General features: G+C 40.4%; 1 protein-coding gene across 1 annotated transcript in view; it reads right to left on the bottom strand.

The window, feature by feature from the left end:
* Positions 1 to 14,349, bottom strand: part of DNM3 (dynamin 3) — a 552,421-nt gene that overhangs the window by 372,011 nt on the left and 166,061 nt on the right. The window contains exon 15 of the mRNA XM_088481814.1: positions 3,972 to 4,038. Coding sequence (XP_088337940.1) covers positions 3,972 to 4,038 — 67 coding nt within the window. The remainder of the gene's footprint in view (positions 1 to 3,971; positions 4,039 to 14,349) is intronic.

Raw genomic sequence — 14,349 nt, 5'->3', positions numbered from 1 at the left:
AAGCTAAGCCGAGACCCATCAAAATCACCAGCACAATTACTAATGTTTTGGCATGTCGAAGGTAGATGGAGCCGCATTATCTGCGTCTTAATACAGACGCTGAGTACTGCTGACTCAAACATAATAAAATAAAACATAAAATAAAAGCTAAGGACTGCACGAGCAGTCCCGTTACAAAAAGGTGCGTCTGATCCTGCCGCACCAAACGAACAACTGAAGGCCTTTGGCTAGTGGTGGGGTATATATGGAGGAGGACCCAGTGCAGACCCAGACTGGGAGCTGAAGGCTTGGATCTCTCCAACCACATTACCCATGGTATCCCTGTGGATCCCTATGGACCCTAAAGAAATAAAAGGTACTTTGAATATACAGCTAATTTCAGATCAGGGTTTCCAACATTCATATACTCCAGTAAAGTTTACCTGATTTACTGATAGGGTTATAAATATTGGTAGTGTGTAATGTAGTATCCCTCAACAGAAACCCATCATTTTCAAGATTCGTTTGATTTGAGCACAGTGATATTGGAGGTACAGGTTCAGGGCTTATAATTTACCAAAATGTTTTCAAATTGAAGCTAACATTACATTATTTGCTTTTAATTATGTAAAAAGCTTTATTGTATAATGTAATCTCCAAAAGCTGCTGCTTTATGCTCATTGCCTGATACCTTAACTCCTTTTTAATCTAGGGTTGATGTAATTAAGTTCAATAGGAATTCTAATACAAAAAGGTAAAACAAAAATATCTAAAAGGGTAATAATCCTCAACAGAATAAACCTCAGCACTAATTGGTAATAATAGAAAATGAATAATTAACATAAATCTACAGCTGCTGGCACACTAAGGCACTTGCTAATGCCCAAAAATTAGCCCAAGGGATAGAACTACATGCACATTAAGGGGGAATTCAATTAGCCCTGTTAATTTAACAGGGGCGAAAAAGAGTGGTAGCCTTGGGCTTTTGCACCTGGGGCTATTCAATTCCAGTCCCTTTTTCATCCAGGACTCTTTTTAATGCCTGTTAAATTAACATGTTAACGGGCGTTAACACATATAATCCTTGATAAATTCATGAACCTATGCTTTAACAGGGTTTTAGCACCTGTTAAGAGGCTATTTACTGGAGATTTCTTTTTAGGTCTGACCAGACGGGCTGACTCCGGTGCTAATTGAATAACCTGGGGATCAATTAGCCAGTGGTAAATTAAGAGGCAGTGCAGGCTGAATGATATCAAATATACATAATACCAGCGTTGTAACAGGGCGGTAGCAAGACCTGTGCCGGCCCTGCCCCTAAACCCGTGACATCATGATGTCACACTTAGGGGACAGGGATGTCGGTTCTGGGAAGTAGAGCACTGCCTGGAAGGCTGCAGGGTGCCTGCCCTGAGTGTCCCTCTGCAATAGCACTACTGGCTGCAGGATACAGTTACAGGCACTCTGCAAGCCACATGCAGGTGCCGTGCGGCAGCAACGGTGCCACTCCTAAGACAATGAGAACTGCGTAACAGCGCAGGTTGCATTAAGAAGGCCGGCAAGAGAGATCATGGGGCCCTATACACCCATTTTTTAGGGATCCCTCGGTTCTTTGGCAGATATAGGTTCCCGAGGCCCATCTCCCTTGTGTCTTTCCAGTTTCCCTGTGTCTCTCCAGCCCTAGCCCCCTCCTGTCTCTCCTGTCTTAGAAATATCTGGCAGCTTATATGCAGTGAACGACGAACGATATTAACAGCAGCTACAAATCACTGGAGAGAAAAAAATCCACACCCTGAATAATGTCATGCAATATCGTTCATCTTTCATCTTTTGCCAAAATCTGTCATGTACATGACAGATATCTTTCAGCACAGCCATCGGAATTTTCAATAGATATCTTTTGTCTTTCATCGTTCAGAAAAACATCTGATAATGGATAGGCCCCTTAAGTTCTCCTGCAGACTACTACTTACCTTTCATCTTCTTATCTTGAAAAACCCAAAATAAATAGTTAACCTTCAGCAAGGCTGCTTACGTTTTATCTATTTTATTTCTCCTTACTGTATATTATTTATACCAATGAAAACTCGTATACAGGACTCTATCAGGGAGATTGGATAACTGGCAATGTGCCCTCTGACTAAACCGCTATTTTCAGCAGTGCACATTTACACCTCAATGGGGAAGGAAATACTAGCAATTTTACTGATTGCAATGTACCAGAAATGCAGCCAAGCCACTAACTAAATTGTCCCCAATAATTATTCTGTCTTTACCTTCATCTAAATTAAGAATTGATATATTAAAAATCCCTTAAAGGTCGGGGACTAATTTATACAATTGCCATCAGAATAGAATCGATTTTGTACACTTACCAAAAGAAAATGCTATATAATATATACTGGTTGCCAACACCATTGTTGCAAAATGGAATCTGAATTTTATACTTGTAGATGGCCTTATTTTTTTCATTAGTTACTACAGCGTCACATCTCCTGATTGGTTTGCTGGGTTAATTTTTATTATTGTATATGTATGTACATGGATATTTTTATGTGCAGTTCTGACAATAGATCGTGTCTACCTTGTCTAAAATGTAACAAAACGTGGATTGAATACTATATGTAGGTTATTTTGATGCTGAGGCTATATTGACCAACAAATCTGATTAAATTGGTTTCTGTTTGTGTCACTTTAACAGAAACTGGGATAAGAGACTGCGCTAATGTTAACTGTAAAAATATAATTATAAGTGTGCTTGAATTGACCAATAAATGGATTCTTCTCTGAATCAATTTTTATAAGAATATTTAATCACATAAAAACTATATATACCACTTTTTTTGCATACAACATTTACTAACTTGTTTTTACCGCTGGATAAACTAAACATGTTTTCAGCTAAGGAAAAACTGTTGCAAAAAAGCGGATACATAGTGCATTATTGAATGTGCGACATTAGAAGGTTCTTACATGTGGCTCAAGTAATATATATATATATATATATATATATATATTTGTATTCATTATAACAATAATATTGATTCATGTTATATCCGTACATGGAGCAAGTGCAGATACACTGATATTAAATGTTACATATTCTTTGTATTACGTGGTATATATAGTTTTGTGTGATTAAATATTCTTATAAAAATTGATTCAGAGAAGAATCCATTTATTGGTCATTTTAAGCACACTTATAATTATATTTTTACAGTTAACATTAGCGCGGTCTCTTATCCCCCTGTCTTTTTATTTGCCTTGTTCTTTTTGTGTGTCAGACTAGCAACTGACACTGAGACCAGCAGCACCGTTGTAGCTTAATTTAAAAAATTTAACCTCATTTACTAATTCATCGGTATATTAAGTATATACATTTATTCTCCTATAAGCACCGGGAATTCTGACCTATTTAGACTATTCTAAGTAGTCTCAGATTTTTCTACTTTAACAGAAACTACTGGAGAGCTGGGCCAGATTAAAGGGCCTGGGGCTGAAAATGTACAAGAGCCTATAGTGAGAAGCATAAAGGTGTGACCAGTGCTGTGTGGGTGTGGCCAGAGCCAAGTGGGTGTGTACACCCACTACACCATCAGCCCCAATGTCTCCATAAATAACCATGTCAATTCCATGCTGCTTATCTCTATAAGTTATATTTTACATTGCTCAGTATCAACAGCTGTATATGTCACAAACAGCATAAGGCAAAACAGAAAATAGGTCGGTGAGATAATAAAAGTGACCAATGATATTGTAGATCATGCAGGAACAGATAAATTAATAAGCAGAATGTTTGAATGATTCATGAAATTAAAAAGTATAATTACTTGAAATGTGATGGGTAACATTATTTGTAGATTTTTGCAGTTTTACATCTTTGTGAGGGAAAGAAGGAAATGGTACAAATCTCCATGCCCTAGATTTGTATATACCTTACAAGATAACGGAAGCTAGAGAAATTCTCCCATAACTAGGAGTGATCATCTCACCACACAAAACACACGGTTATGGGAGGCTCGAGGGAGGTCTTCAGAATCCAGTGTCTTGTTAGAAGTGCTGGTCAAAATATAAAACATTACATTAATTATTTCAAACACATTGCACCAACCTGTATCTTCCAAACTATTAACAAATAAAAGCTCTGCTGTGTAGCACAAAGAAAACAACAACCAATAGTCAAATAAAGGAATAACATGGAATAGAATTGTAGGAGATTCTACTGAGTATTGTAAATAAGATTTAAAATCAAGTGTATATTAGTGTTGTAGGTAAGTAATAATCATAAGCCAATTATTGCAATTTTTTTTTAGTGTTTTCTATTTGCTGGTAACGATATATTTTAGTGTAGTTGTCATTTGTGTCTTGAAACATTTAACTAAATATAAGAAATGACTACATAAAGTGTACATGACATTATTGAACAGTAACTGCCTAAACACTACATTCTTCCCCAACTGGCCATTTACTATACTGGAAAACAGGTAAAGGCATCTGTGACAAAACAAGGGTCGAAACAGGCTACGCAGCCGGAATCATCAAGAATGTAACAAAACTAACAGAACTCAAGTAATGTAACAGAAGCAAGATACCTCTAAGTCACTCAGCGGGACAACTCTCAGCATATTTCCATCAGCTGTATTTCCCCCTGCAAATATGGCTAAGCAAAAGGACTGCCATATGCTAAACATCATGCCATGGCGGAATGGTTAGGGAATGGAGAGCACTCCAGGTGAAATGATACTTAATAGTACTGCATTTTATATATTGTGTGCAGTTTGTATATAGTTAAGTTACCTTTTTACATGGTTACATTGAGTGCTTGGTAAAAAATTAAGGTATCGCTGTACCTTTGCTATTGTGTCTTTCCTGTGCAATCTTGGACTCTCAAGGTAATGCAGTACAATACTCTCTATAGACAGTCACCTTTGCCAAGGTGGCAAGTCACACATAACCCCATAGCATCCAGTACATATGTTAAATAGAAATGTGTAATTGAATATTTTTTATTGGGCGTGATTCATTTTTTTATGGTGTGTTTCTCTTGGGTTATCATTCATCCCAGTCATGTCCATGTGTCACCAGTGGTTAGGGACAAAACAATTTACAGCCAATCTGGTTATCACAATGCTCACAGCAGTTTTAAGATATGAGTGTGCTAATCCTGGGTCTTGTGTGATACAGCAATTGACCACTTGTGTGATTATCCAAGAGAAGTTGGCCAACAGCAACCAAGCAGATTCTAACTATCACTTTACAGAATGTACTAGATAAATGATAACTAGAAGCTGATTGGTTGCCATGGACAACTTCTCTACTTATCCTGTTTAGAAGGCGGAACAGTGATAGGACAGTATAGCAAAGTTGGGAGGGGAATTAAAGCAAACATAAAGCCACTGAGTTACATAGAAAGCAAGCATGGGTGTTGGGGGTCTTTCATTTGCTCCACTGCCTTAAAAGGTGAATGGTAGGAGCCCAGTGGTGCCATGTTACTTACCACATTTCCTACCACCATCAAGGATAATTAATTGAGCCCTATCACTAGTCCGAGGCCCAACCCCTTTCCAACACAGTGGGTATATTACTCTGACCCGTCATGTCCTGATATCCAGGGAAGACATGAACATATCAAGCTCTATGTTTAAGGCAATCTTGTTCACCTCGCCTCCTCCTTGCATCCCAGCACTAGGCTGGAGGCTAGTTATTTTGTTTCTATCTTTCCTATTCTAACCCTGGTGTACAGCATAAGTGACTACACAGGATAACACTGCATTTCCATTGCAACCATCCATTTCTTAGCACTTCTGCTCAACACAAAATCATGTCTCCATTAAACTAGTTGCTTGCATTGCTCTTTTTATAGCAGGTATTTCAACTGTTCAGTAAACAAGCTCAGAAATACACAATGGGAGTTAGAACCAATGGGTCACACTGCTAAGTCAGCAAATGGACGTCATGATCTGCAATGAACAACAATTATTGTACTTAGCCCGAAATTAACAATACATAACTCGCATTAAACATGTAAACTAAATGGATCAATATCAGTTTCTAATTTGTAAAAATTAAAATGCAAATTTACAGCCTGGGGAAGCGGACAGTGGGCCTGATTCCGACCCGGTCGCAAACGCTGAGTGCTCACAACTGGGTCGATGGTGGCCCAGAGCGCATGCGCACGACAGAGCCGGCTCCGTCGTGCGTATGCGCGAGACCCGGATAGCGACGGGCAATCCGTCGCTCCGGGTCTCGCACCAAAGGGGGCATGCTGTCGATGTTGAGTGACAGCACGCCCCCTTTGGTGGGCGGGTCGGGGTGGCTGCCCAGACGGAGGCGTTCCCATGGGAATGCCTACCGTTTGTGGGCGGCCCCACTGACATCACAAGTGATGTCAGTGGGAGAGCTTCCGGCTCTGTTTGAGCCGAAAGCTCTCTGGGGCTTGCGGCCACGAGACCCTACCACAAGGGTCTCGTCGCAAGCCCGATGGTCGTGATGGTCTTGACCATCGCAACCATCATCCTGGCCACTCGCATTAACTGTAGGCGGCAACCCACAGCAATGCGAGCGGCCGGGAGGCCGCTCCATAAAAAAAAAACAACGCCCTGATTCAGAGCGAGCGTCCGGCTCTGAATCAGGGCCAGTGTCCGTGAAACAAATAGCTTTTTGGACCTTGCACATTGTGAATACTTTTTTAACTTTTCCGTTTTATTTTCGGTTTAGTCTCTTACATATCCTATTTTTTATTTTATCAATTGCCATTTATATGTTTTTACTGTGAATGTTTTGACTGTTGATATTGATCGTCTGAAACTGATATTTTCCTACATTTATGTGTCTAATTTAGGGATTCCCTTCCCAGGATACATTATCAATATTATTAATATTACAATAATTCAGGAATTTTTATTACATCTGTAAACCAATAGGAACATTCAAAATACAAGTGCAGAAGGTTATAATTGTCATTCAATACAGAAATACATGTTTTGTTCCCACTTCCACTAGTAAACATTGATTTATGCTACAGTTCTTTTTATATATGTGAGTAATTGAGATATTTCAGAGCAAGTTTGATTTTGCCTATACAGTGGAGTTTTATGCAGGCCATACATCTACGGGCTGATTCACCGTTCTGCCGATGCTGATCCGATATGCCGATTGGTGATCAAAAAATGCAGATTGGCTGACATTGATTCGTCAGGGAATCGACAAAATACAGCATGTTAAAAATCCCTGACTTGCCAATATTGATCATTTTTGGGTCGGAATCTGTGAATCAGGATTGTCCAACATGTTGGATTTCACTGATGCCCTGACCCAGGCATCAGCAGAACGGGGATTTGCCCGGATAGCGGCTCCATAACACATTGCCGGGGGGATATTCTGTTTTCATATATTATTTGGTTACTTTGGAGCTCCTACTTCCCAAAGGCTGAAGTCAGATAAACCGAAAGTCTACTCTTAAGATGCCAATCTATTTCCCCTTGTGCTCATTTTGAGGAAGCTATGTCCAAACCAGCACAACAGTGTTCACTTGGGCTTTCAACACCATCTCCTCGGGAGAAAGTGCATTGGAGATTGTGGTCCCAGTCCCTGTGTTGGACAGCTATGTGAACAGGACACAAACTGACAGCAATCAGGCAATGGCACAGGATTCGGCTTAAGAGGCAAAATTTGGACAGGGTCTTCCACACTGGAAAACTGATCAAGAGATTTCTCTCAGAGCTAAAATTTCTCAAACTACCTCACCAAACTGCTGAATTCATTAACAAGGTAATTACAGAAGAGATTGCCCTTACTTTCAAAAAACAAAAGATGGGCAAATTCCCCGGGACAAATGTCTTCCTGACTGCTTATTGCAAAAAATTTTATTTAATTTCCTCAAATATACTCAATAAAACTGCAACATTAAGAGCAGCAATATATGAAGTATAATTGTATGCCATTCACACAGCAAAAACATTTTTTTAATGAATCCTGTGTGCCGGAAAGTATATCAAAAGAGACACTAACTGAAGATTTAGTGGTATTTAACTACTATTACAGCAACTTGCAAAAATATTCAGCCCTCTTAAAGTCACCATACTGTATTTGTCTGGAACAATCTGTGTAACTATCATTTGCAATACAGACAGTATTTTTATTGTGAACCAGTGATGGGACTTAAATTATAGAAATTGTGGACATTCCTCTTTTGCTAGCTCCCCAAACTCTTATGCGGACACTGCACTGAACGGCATTCACTGAACGTCATTCACTGAAGGAGCCCGACCTCCTATCCCTGAACATGCAGAACCTGACGAGCGTCGTCAGGTTGACGGGCATGTTCAGTAGACAGTCGGGGACGACAAGGACCCAGCGTGCACGCGCATCGCTGGTCCTTGCCGGCTATCCATTACCCGACTTTGTGAACAATGAGACCAAAACCACCTGGTTTTGGTCAGATTGTTCACAAAGTCGGGTAATGGATAGGCCCCTTTACTAGACTCTCCAAGAAAGGGAGTGGCATAAAAAGTCAACAATCAAAATATTGATATGTACTGAATGTCGTTGACAGCATGTTGACATGTCGAATGTTGACATTCACATCAACACTTACAGAATATGGACATTGGGCCTGACCCAGAGATGGACGCAGTGCCAATATTTTCGCAGATTATTTATTATTTGCCATTGCGCATGCATGTAAGCTGCACTGTGCACGAGTAGCAGTTGAAATGCGAATACGTTCACACAGAGGATTCGCTCGCAAAATGAGTGACAAGAAGTCAGCATTTGGGGGAGGTACTGGGGGGGTGGTTAGAAAATCAAAGGCGTGTCGAACTATTTAAACACTGTTTTCTGGGCGTGCATAAAATAGCCACTGCGTTCTAGGTCACAGCAGGAGAGCCCTCTGTGTGTTTGGAGACCCACTATGTCTGGGATGGGATGTATTTGGCATCCAGACGCAGGAAGCCAGCGCTCAGAATCCCAGCACCGGTAACCCGACCGCTGACATTCCAGTGGTAAGTATTAGGGTGAGGGTTCAGTTTAGGCACTAGGGGTAAGGTTAATTAGACAATTTACCTCCAGGTATCGGTATTGCAAACCAGTTGGGATTCCGGCATCTGTATTCTGCCTGTCGGTCACGTGTGCGTCTGCATCCCATCTGCGACAGCTTAGACTTACTCAGAAGACTGATGGCCGCCTGATCTATATCTGATGTTTCCGGTTTTGTGTGTGAGCGGCAGGTTATGAGAGGTTTTCAGTGGGCGTCTCTAAGCACTGGATGGTGAGTGAGTCATTAGTACATTTTTGCAATTGCGATCCATGAGATATCACAGCTGCGATGACATTAGCGCCCATCTCTGAATCAGGCCTATTGTGAATGACGACAGTCGACATGTCAACAATGCATTTTTCCATTGACTTGTGAACACACCCTAACCAAACCCTAATACTATTTGCAGCCTTACCCTAACATCAGCTCTCAACATCTTGTCAGTGTTGACATTGTGATTTTCAACATGTTGAGTGCTGACATTCAGACCATGTCGACATTCAGAATACCTCCATGTAATTGTTGTCACATATACTTCCTGCCAAAAACTAAAAATTGGGGAACACAGTCCAAACCTTACTCTACATACTGTAGCTTATCTGGAAACAAATACTGATTCTGAGTCTGACACACAGTGGCTGTATTTGCAGGTAGTCGCAGAAGCCCAATTTACTACCTAACTATGCTAATACCAGTTTCCTTAAGGCTAATGTGAAGATCAGTGGGACTTCAAGAAGGAATTCGATACGCCCAATGTTTTTACGTCCACAGCCACAACTGTGATAATTATTATCAGCACTAGCACCAGCCGCATGCTAGGTGCAAGATATCCGTCAGAAACAGACTTCCCTTCTCCATAAGCATGACTCAGAATAGCACAGACCTCTAGCATTATGTCCACGACAAGGCAGAACATTTCCATGCAATTGTATTGTTGATGTCCAGTTCCTGTTTGAAACGCCCATTTCACGGATAGACAAATCCAGCAAATATCAGAATAGGACGTGGATACACAAACACATAAATTAGCATCTGCGCATGCACTGTATGTCGCCATTTGAATCTGTGCAAAGCAATCCGTCCGACTAACAATCAGCACCACTATCTTTGCGATAGAGAACATTCTATTTGTCTGGCTTGGTCACCTTTGATCTACAAAGAAAACTTTAATCAGTCAAAAACTTACCTAAATTTAATCAGTACTCACACCTCCATTGAACTTCTCAAAGAATGACTTAGGTCTTATGCAATAACAAGCCCATAAGTTCTCTATATGACCTCACACTTGGAAACCTATGTATTTATTCCTTTGATATTGTTAAGACCACTGTAGTACCTCCTTCTCTTACCACCCCAGCATCAATTTATATAAAATATTCAACTTTTCACTACGATTTAAAGTTCTTCCTTATGATATTCTATATTTAGTATATATTATAAAAAACACAGTTCTACTATGTTTTTATCTACTTATTATCTTGGTTAACCTTTCAAAACAAAGAATTGAAGAAAAATGTTTTATTCCTCTTTAAAATGAGGCATACTCTAAGTGAATCTGGTCTGGTCATGAAGGGACAAAACCTCCTGCAAACAAGAAGTTAAGTACATCTAAAAAGTAACATTTTATACATTTACTTTAATGTATGACAGAATTATAAAACAACTAAACAGGAGCATTTTGATAGAGGATAGACATGCATAAGCAATTACAGCAGGTTTAGCCATTTCAAAGTAGCATATACTGTAAGTGCAATTTGTAGCAAGTTAGGCAGGGATTAATACTTCCAATATAAATTTCCTTTACCATAGAAGAGTGAGACATCCTTCGTCAAAGGCAAAAAAAATATAATTATAATAATTCCCAAAATAAAATCCTAGCAATCATAAAGTCCTATAAGATGAGCATTTTCGTGAATTACAATTATTATTAAGGTTTTCGAGAAATAAACAGGAATCAAAGTGGATTAACATGCAGTGCTGAAAATACAAATATAAATATGTATAATTGAAATATATATTTAGTGCCAAGAAATAAGGGACTATTCAACACTGTAGTACAACACCCTCAAAGAAAAACAAAACATTGATAGAGAAAACGTCATCTTGTGCTTCTGCCTACATGGTCCACCAGGGATGTAGTTATAATCCCGACAGTCAGGATGATGGTGCTTAGAATGCCTGCGCCGGAATCCCAGCACATGTCAGAGTCCCGATGCTGGAATCCTGACCACCGGCATCCCGACAGTAAGTACTGGGGTAAGGGTTAGGCACTAGGGGGAGGGTTAGGCACTAGGGGGAGGGTTAAGTTTAAGCTCTATGGGTACATAAAATGGAATCTGCTCAAATCAATTTGGCAATACTCTTCAGGTGCATGACAGGGAGGGGTCATACTATACAGAAAACAGAAAGGGTGATGTCCCCTAGATATCCCCCAGCACACTAAATTGTACCTGCAACAATACATGAAAACTATATGGTAATAGAAATTCAGAGATATTTGTTGCATTCATTTGCAAGTACATGGTAAGCTGCCAGGCCATTTCACAGCTTCTCTGATACTGGCAGTCACTACTCTGCATAATAACAGTACCCATTCTGGGCCATGTAATTGTCTGTTGTAAGGCCTTATGATAAAGGCACATCAAACTTGAGAGCCATCTTAACTGAGAGTCACCCCTGGGAACTCCAACTAGCACAAAAAGAACCAGCATGCCCTCCAAATGCTGGTTCATTCATGCCTCTAAAAACAGCAAACATAAAATGGAAGCTGCTCAACCATGAAGAGTATTGCCAAATTGATTTGAACAGCTTCCATTTTATGTTTGCCATTTTGAGAGGCATGAACGAACCAGCATTTGGAGGGCATGCTGCTTCTTGTAGTGCTAGTTGGCGTTCCCAGGGGTGACTCCCAGGTAAGCTGGCTCTCAATATGGATGTATTTCTGTATGTGCCTTTATCATGAGGCCTCACAATAGACAATTACATGGCCCAAAATGGGTACTGTTATGCAGAGTAGGGACTGCCAGTATCAGAGAAGCCTGGTGGATTACCATGTATTTGCAAATGCAAGCAACAAATATCTCTGAATTTCTATTACCATATACAGTAGTTTTCAAGTATTGGTGCAGGTACAATTTAGTGTGCTGGGGGACATCTAGGGGATACTCCCCTTTCTGTTTTTCTAGGCTCTAAGGGGGACAGTTAGGTTTAGGGTGCAGGTGGGGAGGTTAGGTTTAAGCACTAGGGGGGTAGATGTAGGCATGAGGGAGGGGTAGGGTATCCTAACCCTGTCAGGATGCTGGTGTCATGATTTTGACCGCCAGGATCCCTAGTCCACAGTGCGGTGTGCACTTCCTGTGTGTAGGACATAAGCATAACACACATTACAAAGATATTATTCTGTGGCTTTCAGAATTGATCCTGCTTGTGTTGTTTAAATAATAATAATAATAATACAAAGGATTATTAAACAACTTTTAGGTGTCCTCTTACAAAGCTGCAGTGGATCTACACTGTGTCACAGTAGAAGAATTGTTATCCCTGTTAGGTACAGAGCATTTTATTGAGCCTATTGAGTTGTGAACATTAGTAGCAGAGTTTATTGCTGGGCCACCACAGCTCATTCCTGGAGCATGCCCTGTACAGTATAACGCCCACATTTGCCCTGGAGCTAATTCAGAGTTCTGGGCTGCCAGCTCAACAATGTGGCGGATGGGACTACAGCCTCAGGCCTCCACATAAAACTTGGACCATATTCATGACACCATGATGATGACCAGTCGCCCTGCTGGCCACAAGGTGCCCATTAATCATAAATATAATTCTTTTTAATTTGCCTCAAAAAATTATGCATTTTTTCTACTTTTTTCATATTTAGGAAGACATTGAGGCTGATAGTGTATGGGGTGTACATGCTTATGTGGCACTGGCTACACCCACACAGCACTGGTCACAGCTCCTCTGCTTCTCACAATGGGCCCTTGATCATCAGCCCAGGCCCACATGGCCCTTAATCAGGCTCTGGTTTTGGGGGTATAAAACAAACTGCTAGATCATTTTGATTTTAGTCAGCACTCCTGATTTTTTTCTGCTTGGACTCCTGTGTACTGAATTTAGCTGTACAGTATATTACGAACCTCCCAACTCTGACTCACTTGGCATATATGACTACACGATCTGATTCTGACATCTCCAGTTATGCTTTCGGATTGCTCTACAACTATTAGCATTCATTCCTATTTACAATCAGTTGTTTTGGAAGGGGAAAAGTGTTGTTATTACACACACATACACACACTTAGGACTGGGCTACTTTGGATAAAATAAGCAAGGGCATCGGTCAGTTTGCACGGTGAACAATTAAGACTAAGGGGTAAATTTACTAAGATGGGAGTTGTATTAAGAAGTGATGCTGCCCATAGCAACCAATCAGATTCCAGATATTATCTTCTAGATAAATGAGAAGTAGAATCTGATTGGTTGCTATGGGCAACATCATTTCTTAAATAGAACTCCAAACTTAGTAAATTTACCCCTAAGGGTCTGATTCTCAGTCGCACGCAATGCCGATATTCACACAAATGGTAGATGTTTTTCAATTGCGCATGTTTCTAGGTTGCTAAAAAAAAAGAGCATGAGTCCCATGGTGTGTACGCACGGAGAAGCAGTAGCGATTGACATGCGCAATCTCAGAAAAGTTTTGGAAATGTATTGGGTGTTCCTGGGAGGTGGCTATTCAGATGCACAGAGATGTACAGGCATATGGGCATATTATGGGAAAGTTGTGGGCAATTTTGCATAACTGGTTGCAAACTCAGACACTTAATCGATTACATTGGAGACCATTACCGTGATAGAGAATCTGCACCTACCATGGGGCAGGTGCAAGTTTCGATGGTGCATCTGATGGTAGCGTTTAAAGACGCAGCAAGCAGGATTTTTGCTTCTAAAGATTCACAAAGTGGGTGTCTCAGTCCTTGAGCATTCAGGAGCATGTTTATACACCATGGAATGACTTTTATTAGTTTTAACATAAAGTCACAAATGCGACTATGGTCAAAGACTCTAAAACAGCTGCAGCACTGTGGCACTCTGAATCAGCATCACATCATACATTGCGTTGTCCCATCTGATGTGCAGCATAGCAGATGAAAATATGTGATGAACGACGTGTGTAAATTATAGATAGGATGTGCACACTATACGATGGTTGTGTAGACTGGACGAAACTACCAAGGTGGAAAGATATATATTGTATAGTGTGTACCCACCTTTAGACTTTAATTCACTATACATAAAGGGCCTAATTAAGAATTGAACTGCATGCTCGGAAA

Source organism: Taudactylus pleione, unplaced genomic scaffold (assembly GCF_031769625.1).
Source record: "Taudactylus pleione unplaced genomic scaffold, aTauple2 ptg000017l, whole genome shotgun sequence".
Taxonomy (NCBI): domain Eukaryota; kingdom Metazoa; phylum Chordata; class Amphibia; order Anura; family Myobatrachidae; genus Taudactylus; species Taudactylus pleione.
This window is presented reverse-complemented; position numbering and strand designations above follow the sequence as displayed.